Source organism: Pseudophryne corroboree, chromosome 7 (assembly GCF_028390025.1).
Source record: "Pseudophryne corroboree isolate aPseCor3 chromosome 7, aPseCor3.hap2, whole genome shotgun sequence".
In the NCBI taxonomy this organism is placed as follows: domain Eukaryota; kingdom Metazoa; phylum Chordata; class Amphibia; order Anura; family Myobatrachidae; genus Pseudophryne; species Pseudophryne corroboree.
In genome coordinates, this window is record NC_086450.1 from 122,532,924 (window position 1) to 122,548,751 (window position 15,828).

The 15,828-nt window shown below is 42.4% G+C and overlaps 1 protein-coding gene across 6 annotated transcripts in view; it reads left to right on the forward strand.

Moving 5' to 3' along the window:
* Positions 1–15,828, forward strand: part of LOC134944764 (sodium channel protein type 2 subunit alpha-like) — a 419,840-nt gene that overhangs the window by 163,703 nt on the left and 240,309 nt on the right. For 4 of the 6 annotated variants that reach the window (XM_063933615.1, XM_063933612.1, XM_063933610.1 and 1 more), the window contains 5 exons: positions 198–339; positions 1,449–1,655; positions 8,966–9,253; positions 10,769–11,149; positions 14,446–14,578. In XM_063933615.1, coding sequence (XP_063789685.1) covers positions 198–339; positions 1,449–1,655; positions 8,966–9,253; positions 10,769–11,149; positions 14,446–14,578 — 1,151 coding nt within the window. The remainder of the gene's footprint in view (positions 1–197; positions 340–1,448; positions 1,656–8,965; positions 9,254–10,768; positions 11,150–14,445; positions 14,579–15,828) is intronic. The other 2 variants (XM_063933613.1, XM_063933614.1) reach the window with 1 other exon arrangement.

The following is a 15,828-nucleotide window of genomic DNA, read 5'->3' on the forward strand; positions in this document are numbered from 1 at the left end:
ACATCAGATGAGAGATTAACAAAAGCTTTAAAACCCCCATGTTGAGGATCCCAGTATCTAGTGGCTCTATAATATCCCTTGACTCTCAAGACAACTAAATTAAGATTATTGATGAAATGCCTATATATGATTGTTGGGAATGAATATATCAAATTACCAATTCTATTTCTTACACCATCATTTATACCTTGATTTAGGCAATGCCCAAAAGGGTTTGTGTGTTTGAAAACTGGGAGGAACCCAAACTATGGCTACACAAGCTTTGACACCTTCAGCTGGGCCTTCTTGTCTCTGTTTCGTCTGATGACTCAGGATTACTGGGAGAATCTGTATCAGCTGGTAAGTGTGAACACTTTCCAAACGTTGACTTTTTGTGACTGTAATACAAAAGCATAGAGTTGCATATAGTCCGTTGTTAACAATATACAGTATGTCCAGAAATGTTTATACATATAATAACAACCGTATTTACATTCACCAGTAATATCAGAGGATTTCACTTAATTGTAAAGGGGTGAACTCATCCACATCAACACTATGTTTATGAACAGCTTTTACGGACATGCATCTGTCTCTGCAAGTTATAAACAGACGTAGTCTGGCTGTGTGTACTGTACATATGTGGCACCACATGTGTCCACATACACCTATCCTCGAATCACACCAAATACCCCGTATGGCATGCCACAGATTTTGCTGACTCACACTTGAGGGGGTTGGGGAATATGTATCAAACCTTGGAGAGAGATAAGGTAAGAATCAATCAGCGTTCTCTCATTTTACAGGCTCTGTTTGAGAAAAGATAGAAGCTAATTGGTTAGTACTTTCTCTCTATCTCTCTCTACTTTATCTCTCTCCAAGGTTTGATAGCTCTCCCCCTCATTCACAAATTCACTAATGCAACAAAAGTACGATGCATGGGTGCTGATGCATTGGCATTGCATGCAACTGCTTTGTACCACTAAGACCCTGTCCTGGACAAAAAAGCAAAAGGCTGAGGCCAATACAAGGCCAAGTTATGCAACACACCTTGTACTGTATTGTTGTGCTTAATCTGCGACTTTATACCAATTCCTCTGCGACACAAATACAGGTGTGTCCTCATACATCTAGCCTCAATAAGCAATGCAGCGCGCATGAGCCACCTTGTCCCGCGCAACACTGCCAGAGTCTGGCGTCTCTTTTTGCTGAAAATGCGTCTTAGTTGCGATGTGGTTAGAATGTACCAGGCGAATGTGCTCATTAATTTGATATGCGACACAGGAAAGGAAGGAGAGTACTGCTTCTTGTTCATATGACTGCATCATAAACAGGACCCCAGCTGCTTCTTACTGTACCATGGCAGAAATGCACTTGTTACGAGCTGCATCATAAAACTATTTGTTAGGAGCTCCTGTGACATGGACACTTTTGCTCATACAATTAAATTGATAAAAATTTGATTCCAGACCCTCCGAGCTGCCGGTAAAACCTACATGATCTTCTTCGTTCTGGTAATCTTCTTGGGCTCCTTCTATTTGATAAATTTGATCCTGGCTGTGGTTGCCATGGCTTATGAAGAACAGAATCAGGCAACCTTAGAAGAAGCAGAGCAGAAGGAGGTGGAATTTCAGCACATGATGGAACAACTGAGGAAGCATCAGGAAGACATCCAGGTGATATGCTTATGAACAACATTTTATCATTTGTCATACATTGTATGGACTTGATTGGACGAATGGCAGCAATCCTTCACATACTTATGGTCCCTACACGGACAACCCGGCGGTGGCGGTGGGGGGGGGGGGAGGGGGGAGTGAAGTTTCTACACTGCAACCGTCACCCGGCCCCATAGCCCTGTATGCTAGTATGGACAAGATTGTCCATATTGGCTTGCAGGCATAAACGAGTCGGCACCAACGATGAACGAGCACGGGGCCGCGCATCGTTCATCATTGATGCATACACACTGAAAGATCGTTCATATCTTTCAGTGTTATTGGCCAGTGTGCAGGGCCCATAAGATGCTTTTGACTAGTGCCAGGTTTACCAATTGTACTCATTCTTGAAAACTGGTCACATAGTTGAGCAAGAATAAAAGTGGACGGGTCTAGAACTATATGTAGCCAATCACAGAATTAAAACGTTAACAGTAGGACAGATTGATTCAGCTCAGCCCATTGCCAAGTGAACTTGTGTAGGGGAGTTTAATGTGGAAAGATAAACTTTTAGTAAAGCCAGTCATCTAATGTAATGATCTGAGACTCTTGCCAAACTGACACTGCTAAATTGTGGTTTCAAGCACACTGCTACAGTATATGAGGCAAAGCACATATAAAGTGCATTGTTACAGGCTATTATGATTAGGAATGCAGAGGTGGTACTTGTAGCTTATGAGCCAGCAGCTGTGTTCTCTTTCGGGATAATTATAGCTACTATAGACTTTTTGTCTGTATAAGCCGCAGTAGTCTTGTAGGAAATCTGCTGTGTGACTGTATGGGCTAGTGATGAAAATATACAGCCACATTTTTTTTACTATACAGAATGTTTGTAACCTGTTTCCCTATCCTCTATAAGTGCAAACCTAGGTACTATTGCCTCTCTGTTACCTTGTCAGCTAAACCATAATCACTTGTTTAGAGTCAAGTGCTGACATATATTATATTGGTCAATCAAAAAGCTTATTGAATCATTTAAAAACATTGAATATTAGAAATTGAAATTGAAGAAACAGTAAATATTTGGTAGCAGCAACGTCTGTGAGAAGTAATAGCTTGTATCACTGGCCAGACAGAGCCCAAAGAAAAATGAAACTAACAACAGCACTTTTCTGCATAAGTGTACTAAAAATATATTTACAATGCATGACCATAAGATTGTCTTCACAAGTGCATGATTTGTTATTATGTCTGTCTATCTATCTATCTATATCTATCTATCTATCTATCTATCTATCTATCTATCTATCTATCTGTCTGTCTGTCTGTCTGTCTGTCTGTCTGTCTGTCTGTCTGTCTGTCTGTCTATCTATCTATCTATCTATCTATCTATCTGTCTAGCTATATATACATAAAGTTTTTTTCTCCCATACTTTGATGTGTGGTTTTCATTTGAAAGAGTACCCCTGTCTTATCTTAAACTGTCCTTGCTGTTGCTCTCTGTTGCTAATTGTTTAGTATGAAAGTCATCACAAGGCGGGAGGGGGGGAATCCACAGTGACAGGGAGCTGGGTGCTGCACTGTGACATACTTATGTAGTGTGTAAGGTCACGCCCCTCGTCAAGAGGCCACCCCCCGGATTGTAGTAACTGCAGACTTCCTGCGAGGCCACGCTTCCTCTCTCGGCCACACCCCTTTGCTACTGCTCACGCCTACAGCGTGTGAGGGAGAAATGTTTACTGCACTGGGTTTACCCACCCTCGTGCCGCCTCTGTGTAGCAGTGCTCCTCACAGTTACTCTAGAATGAGATCATTGAACATAATGGGTTCACCCACCCTGGTGCCACCTCTGTGTAGCAGTGCTCCTCACAGTTACTCTAGAATGAGATAATTGAACATAATGAGTTCACCCACCCCGATGCCGCCTCTGTGTAGCAGTGCTCCTCACAATTACTCTAGAATGAGATCATTGAACATAATGGGTTCACCCACCCTGGTGCCGCCTCTGTGTAGCAGTGCTCCTCACAGTTACTCTAGAATGAGATCATTGAACATAATGGGTTCACCCACCCTGGTGCCGCCTCTGTGTAGCAGTGCTCCTCACAGTTACTCTAGAATGAGATAATTGAACATAATGAGTTCACCCACCCCGATGCCGCCTCTGTGTAGCAGTGCTCCTCACAATTACTCTAGAATGAGATCATTGAACATAATGGGTTCACCCACCCTGGTGCCGCCTCTGTGTAGCAGTGCTCCTCACAGTTACTCTAGAATGAGATAATTGAACATAATAGGTTCACCCACCCTGGTGCCGCCACTGTGTAGCAGTGCTCCTCACAGTTACTCTAGAATGAGATAATTGAACATAATGGGTTCACCCACCCCAGTGCCACCTCTGTGTAGCAGTGCTCCTCACAGTTACTCTGGAATGAGATAATTGAACATAATGGGTTCACCCACCCCGGTGCCGCCTCTGTGTAGCAGTGCTCCTCATAGTTACTCTAGAATGAGATAATTGACCATAATATTTATATAAAATAATAACAGCAACATTTTTCTATTATGCATTTTGGGTCCTTCTGACTAGCGGATTTCCAGATAAAAAATATGATATATATAAATTGAGAGACGTCACATAGCTTTGGCATAATTCTTTAGCGTCCACATATTGTACAGATGTTGTAAGAGTAATGGTGGGATTATCAGTAAACGGCAAATGTGTCGCACTGCGCTCACGCCAAGGTCCCTTAGCAATGTCTCTCACAGTGAGGATTTATTTGCAAAGTGATTGACAATCGGGAAGCGTTTGGGTGTGGTAATGGGGAGTGGTAGAAAAAAAGTAGGCGTATGGGGACCATTTTTCTGTGTGTATTTGTGATCCCGTATGCAGTAATACAAGATTCAGTATCTCACTTCTTGCAGCCATGCTGCACGACCATACTCAGATGGTCGGTTGTCAAAGACCGTCAACCGACGCTGCCTGTAGCCCTCTCAATACACATCCTGGCATCTTTGACATTGCCATATTTTCACATAGTAGCTGCGCACAAAAACGTAGTTGCGGCGACATTAATGCGCAACTCTGAATCAGGCCCTGTGCACAGAAGAATAAATTGACAGATATAAGGCTAGCTCTCTGTTATTCATTAAGAGGAAAACTAAAAATAATCTATTGATTTCACCATTAGTAATGTTTACAATAATGTCACTTGATTGCTTAATTGATTTCTGCATTCAGGAAAAAAACGCTTCTTCTGAAGTCACCATAAAAGCACATTGTAAAAATAGCAGCTGGATCTAAAACCTAAAAGCATACTATGAAAACCTCTAGATCATTCCAACATAAGAAAAGTATCAACCGCACATAAAAATCTTATTGATGTTACTAAATCATAAGATGCACAGTGTGCAGTTCGCTGTGTGTAGCATGTTTTCTTCCCTGCCCTTGAAGTAGTCCTTTAGGCACTACATAAATAACTGTCTAATCCAAAGCCTCACGCACATTTGCATTAGAGAAGGCCTGTCCGCAGATGTGAGAGGGAAGCAAGAAATAAAATAAAAGTTTTTAAAAAGTCATTGTTACTGTTAGGAATTATTTTATTTATGAAAACAGATTTTATGCAGGTTTAAAGTAAAAAAGCATTCAGCCAGTGATCTGCATCTGATTGGTTGGGAGCAAGAGAAAGCCGAATGTGATTGATGGCCCTATATCGCAACCAACCATATTCTATGCTCTCTGTACCTTAACACCCTGCCCCTTATTGCAATCATCTCCTGAATGACAAAGGGTATATATGTTCTTTTAAGAGGCCTATTTGTCAATAAATGTGATGACCCCATGCAAATTAAATCTAAGTAGCTGTGATTTAATCTAATCTAATTTGTCAGAGCAATGTATCATTGGTCCAGTGCTGGGACAGCTGTACTCATACGTATTTTCCAAATGAACTAAACACTAAGGCCCAGATTTATCAAGCCTTGGAGAGTGACAAATTGCACTGTGCCAGTACCAGCCAATCAGCTCCTAACTGTCATTTTTCAAACCCAACCTGTAACAATGCAGTTAGGAGTGGGTTGGCTGGTAATTTTTCACCGTGCAATTTATCTCTCGCCAAGGCTTGATAAATCTGGGCCTAAAACTTTAATTGCTAATATAACAGGTAAGTATAAATGGGAAGGTGGTTGCAGGTGTAGATGTCTGCAGACGTACCTGGATTCTTCACCCGGGATCACCTCTTGGACCGGATCTTACTTCTCGAACCCTAGGCAGAGGGACAAAGAACCCCGACCACAGAGGACCCAACACAATAGTCACACACATTTGGACCGTGACAAATATTTTTATTTAGCTGCAAAAAGGGTTGGTCACCACTAAAATTTAACTTGTGTTAGTTTTCAAGATAATCAACAATTACCGTTCACAAGTAATTCAATTCAAGTAAACTGATAAACGGAGTGTACAATCTACCACTTGAGTACAATTTCAAAGACATTCAATTCGAAAGGCATACATCTAAGAACAGTTACTAATTCACTGTAAGTTTTGTCAATAATAATTCACTATGACTTCAGTAGTTCCCGCAGTGGCAATCTGATGTCCCTCAGTAAAAGCGTCTAGAACTACGCCTATAGACCACTTGGATATATGCAGTTATCTAAGGTGAGGCTTAGCTTAAATCAAAGGAGGTATCCATCCATGTGGAAACCAATGCAGCTCCTAATCTGCTGACCAGAGGACCCCTTGTGCTAGTTCAATAGGTGAGCTGCAAGAGGTCAAAGTATATAACTATAGTCCCGTTGCCAATAAAGACTGCAAGTGAGGGCAGTTTGAATAGTAAGCCTATTCAGTCATGCAGGGGTCTGCTCAATTTGCACTGGCATAGTATAATCTCTATTACTTTTTGCAAGCAGGTTAGGGGTGGCTGTAATCCGCAGTTAGTGTAAAAGGATGCAGTTCAGCTACTTGTAAAGCGGGTAACATGCAACAGGGCAGCGTTAAGCGAGGATTGCAAGAAGCTGTCGTTAATGGAAAAGATTCAAACAGTCAAATATATAGCCAAGCAGTCTCAGCTAGCGATAAAGCAGACTGTCCTTAAGCACAAAGCAGAATTGTCTTTCCTCTGGCATCCGGAATCTCACTCTGATGTTAGTGTTGGCGAAGACCTTGGCTGGGTCCTATGTCTAAAAGTAACTTTCAATCTTCAGCAGGCTGCCAGTTTATACAATCTATGCCCCGAGATGAGTTTGTGTTTTACTGGTAAGGCAATGTGGGCTTTTTGTCAAATCTGAGGCAATAGTAGTAATCCTGAAGTAACTGATGATCTTTCCTTAATGGGCTGAATTGTCGGCACTTAGTCCTCTAAGGCCATGCTACCATAAGCGCACCCAGGAGCTGCTGAACTAGGGTGGATTCTAACAGTAACTTGAGGTGGCTAACTATTCTCTCCCTCTCTCTCTGAACACTGCTTAGCTGCGGGAGGTATAACTTATTGAGGGTGCTGGCCGGTGTGTCAATTAATAAGTGGGATTACATAGCGTCCCTTTCCTCTAAGAAAACTATTCCTGGGCTGGTAGCTATTGGTCATGCCCCCAGTGTCAACTGGCAGTAACAGGGTGGTGGGAGTGCAGTGTATCTGGCAGAGGGTAGCGTTTTCGTCACAAGCAGGGAAAGGTTGGGGGGTAAGATACTTGTGGCTGCGCTGCACTCCTGAGTCCCTCTGTCTGCCCGTCAGCTCTGTGTGATGTCCGGTCTCCCTCTCCCAGCTGCAGTCACGACTGCCAGCGGTCCTCTCCGCAATCACCGCTCTATTCTCAGTTGCTCACTGCCGCCGGATCCTCTACTGGACGGCTCCCGCTCCTGCCTCCTCAGCGCCCCGGCTTTCTCCGGCTCCCCTTGGTAAGGCATGGCTGGCGGCGGTGCTTGATCTCCGGCTCACGCGGCCGTTCCCCTCAAGCTCTTCCCAGCACGATCACCTCAGAAGCAGCTTCACTCTCTGCGTTGTTACCTCAGAGCACACACACTGGATGGTAACTCCACCTTCTGCTCTTCCTGCTCTGCACCACCCAATCAGCGGCTTAGATTCCTCCTGCTCTGCAGGTCTGCACCTGGGTCCTAGTGCTCCACAAGTTGCTGTCCTTTGGTTACTGGCGTTGCCTAGCAACCTAAGCAAGGGGAAGCTGTTAACCCTTTCAGCTGCAATGTGCCGGCTAGTGAGAAGTGAAGGTTCCTTTTAGGGAAAATTTAGATGTCTCACCCAGGTTGTCTCAGTCAATAAAAGATGGGGGCAGTATATATGTACAACCCCCATACGTCCAGGCAACAGGGGTCAATTTCAGAGTGTCACACTAATAGTAGTGAAGTTTACACTGCTGGTTTCCATCCCGGCAGTGCTACTCTACATGTGCAACCTTACTGTAGGCTCAGATTTATCAAGCTTGGAGAGTACCAACAAGCCAGCTCCTAACTGTCATGCTCCAGGCTGTGTTTGAAAAATGACAGTAAGGAGCTGATTGGTTGGTACTTTATCACCATGCAATTTATCACTCTCCAAGGCTTGATAAATCCGGGCCTTTAAAAGACTAACCGATCAGCTCCTAATTTTCATTTGACAGGTTGTGTTTGAAAAATGACAGGAGCTGATTGATTGGCACTTTATCTCTCTCCACGTTATGTTTCTCCAAGCTTTGATAAACGGTGGCCGTTGTATATGTGAACCATGAGGTCTGGAGGAGAGGTAGAGATCCAAATGGATCCCTCTTTGCAGTTTGATCCTCATTCCTGTCAGACAATTCAGGGTTCAGCAGGCTAATGCCAACTGAAGATAATTACCGTAGTCTACCTTAGAAAACATTTTCAGAGCTTGATACATAGCACTACAAGCCAGTGGTGTCGTATGAGGTTGTAGACAGTCTCACCTTATTATCCTGCAGCACCCGACTCCTGTTACTGGCAGCCCAGCATCTGTAAATAGGGGACTTTCTGTGAGCCGTATCTCCATGGTGATGTCAGCCACACAACCTTTTTTTGTCATGCGTCTCTTCAAAGCGTGAGGGAGACTATTAGCCGATCCAGGTGTCACTGACCCCAGTACAACCACTGCTACAAGCTGCAATTTCTGCATCATTAACTTGGCATTTAGGCATGCTAAATAAGCCCCTAACAATAGTTAGGTTTACAGCCATTATTTCATCCTGGGCTGGGATAACTTTCATCTTTTAGCTCTATTTAAAGTAATATTGCATAACAATTATAAAAAATACTTGTGACACAGTAGATGAAACATCATTTTTTGGGATGAGATTGTAAATTGTCCTTACTCTTTCTTCAGGCAGCGGCATTAGCAGCACATGAAGCGGCAAATGAATCCAGAGAGTTTAGCGGTGGGACTGGTTATGGTGGACTCTCAGAGAGTTCATCGGAAGCATCAAAGCTAAGCTCGAAAAGTGCCAAGGAAAGGAGGAACAGGAGAAAGAAGAGGAAACAGAAAGAGCAAGGCGATGAAAAGGGTGATGATGAAAAATTCCACAAGTCAACATCTGAAAGCAGCCTGAAAAAGTTCCGGTTCCCCCTAGAAGGAATGCGCTTAACGTATGACAAGAACTCCTCGCCCCACCAGGTACATTACCATTTCTCTGTAGGTTTTTTTTCCATCTCTCCACTGTGCTAAAGAAACAACGGTGTTAGCGCAGCAAATAGGCTGAATTGTGATTGCCCTATTATAATGGTGAATGTATTCGCTGGAGAAATTCAAGAAATATTTATACCAGGGATATTAAGCTTACAAGAATAATTTCATATTTAAATAATAAAACATTTTTTTTAAATAGTATGTTTTTAAACATTTAAAGACATAAAGTTGAATGTCTTGAATAATGTAGGGTTTACTTGAGATAAATTGATAAACAATAGTTGTTACTTGATATATATTTACCATAAAAAGATGTGAATTGTACAATAAGGTTGTCAATTTGTTTTCTATATTACATTACACTATTCAGTACAATCATCACCATAGTTTGACTGGTTTCATCATCCCATGGTGACAAAATGAAATGCTCCCAAAGTATAAGGTATGATATGATATACTGTAATGTGATAGATAGATAGATAGATAGATAGATAGATAGATAGATAGATAGATAGATAGATAGATAGATAGATAGATAGATAGATAGATACCTGCATACATAGACAAACCTGAGAGGTGGCACTCACAGTTAGGCATCGAAGTTAAGTCTGGTGCCCTCCATTATAATATAATGTAAACAGATTCCTAAATGATGGCACTACTTGGAATGCCAACACTGGTATCCCGAATAGGGTCACAAGCCGAGCGCTGGAGACCTAACCAGCGGGGTCCTGAACGAGCATCATCTGGCCCCTCTGACAGCTAAGCTGAAGGGGGGTTATGGTTTAGGTTGTGGGGGGGAGGGTTAGGTTGCAGGGGAGGGGGAGGGGTCAGGTTTAAGCTGCTAGAAAGAAGGCTTAGGGGACCATTGAAGGAAGTATACCTATCTTCCCCTGTCGGAATTTTAAACATCGGGATCCCATGGTTTTGACCGTCGACATCCTGACCGCTGGCATTTCAATCCCAACCCACATAAATACATATTTATCAATCACTAAATTAATTCCCTTATCAACTTCTGATAACTTTGCTCCTCTAAAATGAAGGTCACCTCTACTTTGGGGATCCAGCCAGTAGGAGAACAACTATGGGTGCACAGGGTGTGGCAGCTTTAGGGCACAGTTCTGAGGAAAGCCAGGTTCTTGGTTCATATCTAAAATGTGGTTCATATCTAAAAATTTTGTGTGGGGATTTGAGATCCTTATACTAGAATGAAATACTTAAGGTAAGTTCAACTAATATGGTATACAATGCAAATTATACATTTAATAATGTCAATTATTACATTTTATTTTTTAATTAAAAAAAACATTAAAGTGAATGAAGTTATATTTCCCATACTTTACTGCATCAGGCATCCTAGTGGAGCTCACTTGTGGATCCAAACGGCACTTTAAAATTTCCAAGTTCCAGATATGTTATAAAAAAACTTAGTTTGACTAACCTTTTTTTTTTGCACAACTGTAGCTAACATTGTTTTTTTTTGTGTTTTTCATTTTAAAGTCTCTGCTTAGCGTCCGGGAGTCTCTGTTCTCACCAAGACGCAATAGCAGAACCAGCCTATTTAGCTTCAGAGGCCGCGGGAAGGATGTGGGATCGGAAAATGACTTTGCAGATGATGAACACAGCACTTTTGAGGACAATGAGAGCAGGAGAGGTTCCTTGTTTGTACCTCACAGACACAGAGAAAGGCGGAACAGCAATATAAGCCAAGCAAGCAAGGCATCCAGGACTCTACCAGTCCTTCCGATCAATGGCAAGATGCACAGCACGGTGGATTGCAATGGAGTAGTGTCTCTGCTTGGTGGTCCATCAGCTCCAACTTCGCCTGCTGGATTACTTCTGCCAGAGGTGATAATAGATAAACCAGCTTCTGATGACAATGTAAGGAAGTTTCAAATAGTTTAGGCATGGTAGCCTTTATGGAGTGCTTCCATCAGGAACACTTAATATTTGGTTTGTCAAGCTTTGAATGTGACTGCTTTTTGCAATGCCTATAATATACTAATAGCTTATGGTATAATTTTTTTTTAAATACACTAATTCTATGTTCAACTAACAAGGTAAGGTATTACACATATTACACAATAAGCTTAGGGTGTACTAATAAGGTTTAGTAACAGGAATTATCTAATAATGTGGTCCATCAATATTCGCTTATCCAAAGTAGAATAGTGGCATCAGAATTTTGTCTTCACTTTCTAAACTGTACTAGAAAATGACAGAATCAAAATCGGTTCTGTAGATCCCAGCACATTTCTGCACAATTCTTCATGAGAAAATCAGGTATTCCAGATGATTACAAATCAAATACAGACCGGTACACATTAGAACGATGTATCGTTCATTTGAGCGAAGACCGATATATCGCGAGCAGATCGGCGGGTGTGTTCAACCGATATGTCTGTGAATTATGTTACATATCACTTTGGCACTACAGCAAAGCTTATTTTGGTATATCTTGCAGACATATTGGCATGTCTGGCTATGTGTATGGGCAACCAACCAACCACCCAACCAACCAACCAACCAACCAACCAACCACCCAACCAACCACCCATACACTAGCTACAGCTGGGAGAGCAAATTCAAACACCCGCCCAGTTGTGACGTCTGCACAACATAGCGAGTGGCTGATTGATAAGTGTGTACAGTATGCTTACCTAATCGGCCACTCTATGATCAGTAATCCTTATTTTTCTTGCTCAGCATCTTTGGAAAAAGTCTGAAAATAGTTTTCTACAGTCTGTTTATAAAAAAGTGTGTAAGTACTTTTTCATGGTCCACGAAACCTTTAATATAGTATGATACAAGATGGTAGATGGTAGAGCCTTTATAAAGTTCCCAACACATGACTAATATATTGGTTTTTTTTTTCATATTTTGTTTTGCCTAGCTATTTAGCTGCAAGCTATTGTCCTCTGCTATTAGACACAGAATGACTTTCTGCAGCTCCTCCTACAGAGGAGGTGGTCTTAATTAAATGCATGCACACACACACACACACACACACACACACACACACACACACACACACACACACACACACACGTTAGGAGACAGCTTGGGAAAATATTAAATAGTGCCAAAAACATGCGTACCAAAAATATAACTGTGGGCCTGTTCATAGTTTTACGAAAGTCCGTTTTGCAAATGGATCTTTAGATTTTTTCGCACTGCGCAACTCCGTAGCTGAGACTACGCAGCTGCGGGCAATTCAGTTGGACTCATCCCAGCCACATCATGATTAGCGGCTGAGTACCTGGGTGACCACTGGGCATTCACATGTGGGATTAGTGTTCTGAGAGTGAGCCGTGGGCATGTAGGTAGAATTGCAGGACTTGCACGCATTCTATTCAAAGGTAAGCGTACACAGAGATCAGATATATCCTTTGCACCAAGGATAGGGCTGGTGCAGATGGATAGAGGCGTAGAGGGCTGCCTACTGTAGATGGAGCCAACTCTGCTTACAGGGCCTAATTCAAGGTTGATTGCAAAATGACATTTTCCTCTAATGGGCAAAAGCATGTGCACTGCTGGTGGGGCAGATATAACATGTGCAGAGAGAGTTAGATTTGGGTGGGGTGTGTTCAAATTGAAATCTAAATTGCAGTGTAAAAATAAAGCAGCCAGTATTTACCCTGCACAGAAACAATATAACCCACACAAATCTAACTTTCTCTGCACATGTTATATCTGCCCCACCTGCAGTGCACATGGTTTTGCCCATTAGAGGAAAATGTTATTTTGCAATCAACCTTGAATTAGGCCCACAGGCCGGAGATTTGCTTTTCTTTCCGAGCATGCAATGCTACGACATCTGCTGCCGACTTGCGTGCATATCTGAATCAGCCGGTGTGCTTGTCGGTATAGATACTTTTCATACTCTTAGTGGTGTTTTTCTCCAGAAGATAGTGACCAAAGGTGTCTTTTCTTCTCTCCCAGAGGTTACAGTTTGAACAGAAAAATAGGCACACAATAGTGTACCACTGTATGATTAGTAAAACCATCATAGTATATTACAGTATTTGTGCTTATAAAGTGCCAGGCTTCATACTAGAATCTATAATCATTTACGTTGATCTGGGTTTTAATTTGGATCCTCATCAACCTTGTCTTGATATGGTGTCATCTGCATCCAAACTCAGAAGTAAAAGAGAGGCATCCTAACGGTATAGTATATTGTAAAAACACACTTTTATTAACCCAGTACATACAAATACATGAATACATACAATAAAACAATGGGTCAAATTAATCAGTTTGTTTTTTTTGGAGATCAATCCAAAGAGAAAATGTAAACCTACACCTATCCCATGATCTCAGGGAGATCCACTGGATCTTTTAGGGAAATTACAGTACTCCAAAGAGGTCCAAAAAGGAGTTCAATACTGTATGGTGAATGGCAGTGAAGGGCAGGTTGCCAGAAGAACCAGTATAGTCCAGAAAGAAGTATGAAATTTTTTGAACTTAACATAAATGAGACTGCAGATTATCTATTTACTGGGAACAAAGTACAGAAGTGATTCAAGCAGGGCTTTAAGGAGAACAGTCCTACCAGTGCCATCATACAGGGCGGAGTGCCCTGGGGGCGGCACCCTTGCTGACCCCGTCTCTGGCTAGCAACAGTCATGCCAGTCATACACCCTGCAGGCTGTAAAGCCGCAGTGAAGTAGTAGACCGGTGATGGCGGACCCTCCCATTCACCCCAACGGATGTAGCCTTATGACGCTCAGAGTGGTGAGCAGTGGCTACACAGAGCAAGCTGCCACGCTGAATTCAACTATTCAAGTTCACAAAGTGATGTAAGTTCTAGTGAACTCACAGGTATTCCTCTCATGAAGCACTGTGTGCAGGCAACAGGCATACTTTAAAATCCAATCATACAACACATCCAGCTTGCAAACCTTCTTGCACAAGAATGTGGCATGCCACATTTTATTTTGATAACGGCTGTGCAGTGCTGCACCATAGGAAATGAGAGAGACTACTGCATGTGGGAGGCAATGCAACTGCTGAAAATAGAGGCAACAGATAATTTAGTCTGATAATCTGACATTGCAGATTAGCTACATCAGTCGCATGGTGCATGATGAGCAAGTACAGTTTTGTAAGTTTCATACAACAATTATAAATACAAATGATAAATACATCCTTGGTAACTTGTATTTTTATTTTAGGGTGTCAATACAGAAAATGAGTTAAGGAAAAGAAGGCTAAGTTCATATCGTGTTTCAATGGATTTTTTGGAAGATCCTATTATGAGACAAAGAGCTCTGAGTATAGCCAGCAATCTGACCAACACAATGGAAGGTACTGTGTACATGCATGTATTTATTATGAAAGTGACCTATTATTGGGGCATATTTATCACAATTCACATTGTAAATGTGATTGTGAATCGATATTATTTATTAATATCACATTGCAATATTATCACATAGATGTATTATAACAATAAGGTGCCGGAACAGAGCTTGCGAGAGAGTTCTATGGTATTGTGTCCGCATCGGGCATTCACAACAATGAAAGCCTTCACGTGCTGGGGCACACTCTGCACATACCCAGCAAGGCAGTGCGGAGCGTGGAGACGGGCGGAGCATGCAGCCTATGTCAGATAGGACACAGGCTATAGGCATTAAGACGATAAAAGTTTATAATAGAGAATAAATAAAGCACACAGGGATCTCTGAGCCATTTCTATAACCCGATCAGGTGGGCAGTGTGATCCGCTGAGCTGCAGTGAATGTCTCGGCAGGCAGGTCAGCTGACCACACATCTTAGATGACCGCACAGCTTAGTTGACCGGGCTACGGAAACCTCTCACCGATCAGAGATCCTAAGACATGATTCAGACATGGACGCAATTAGCATAGTCGTTGTGTCTTTGTACGCAGCGGCTGTGCTAAAATATGCAGAAGCAGCAAAAGGAATCTTGTGCATATAGACACCTATCGCCGGCTTCTGTGATCTGAAGATGCAGCATCGATCCCCCTGCGTGAACATTGGGCATCTTAGTATCCATCAGGTTACTAAGGATGTCCGGTGACATCATGCTGCTGGAGACAGTGAAGCTGCATCCAAGGACGCAGTCACCTGCTTCAGCATGCCCAGAAAACGGAGCCCCCTTTTCTGTAATGCTGCCTGTCACTGTCCCATTGCTGCCCCCAAACGCGCTCGCAAGTCAATCTTGCTGCAGCATTTGGGGCACCGTGAGCAACATCGCAGTCTCAATCTGCACTTTAGTAATGCGTCTCCTGCGCATGCACAGATCTAAAAACATTGGTTTTATGAACATCTCTGAATTAGGCCCCCTGTCCCTGTGCACAGGTAAGCTTTCATTGTTTTTTATTATAAACATTAATCTCCTTTTTGCGTGTAGCATGTGTCCTATCAGACACTGGCCCTGAGCTCTGCTCTGCCTGTCAGATGGCAGGAAGGGCACATCAGGACTACGGAAATGGAGCACAGCCTCTACTAACACCATTTCAAGATGACATTACAGTTGCTGGTCTGGAAAAAAAATTTGAACTTAATAAATTCGGGCTGATCTCATTTCCCAT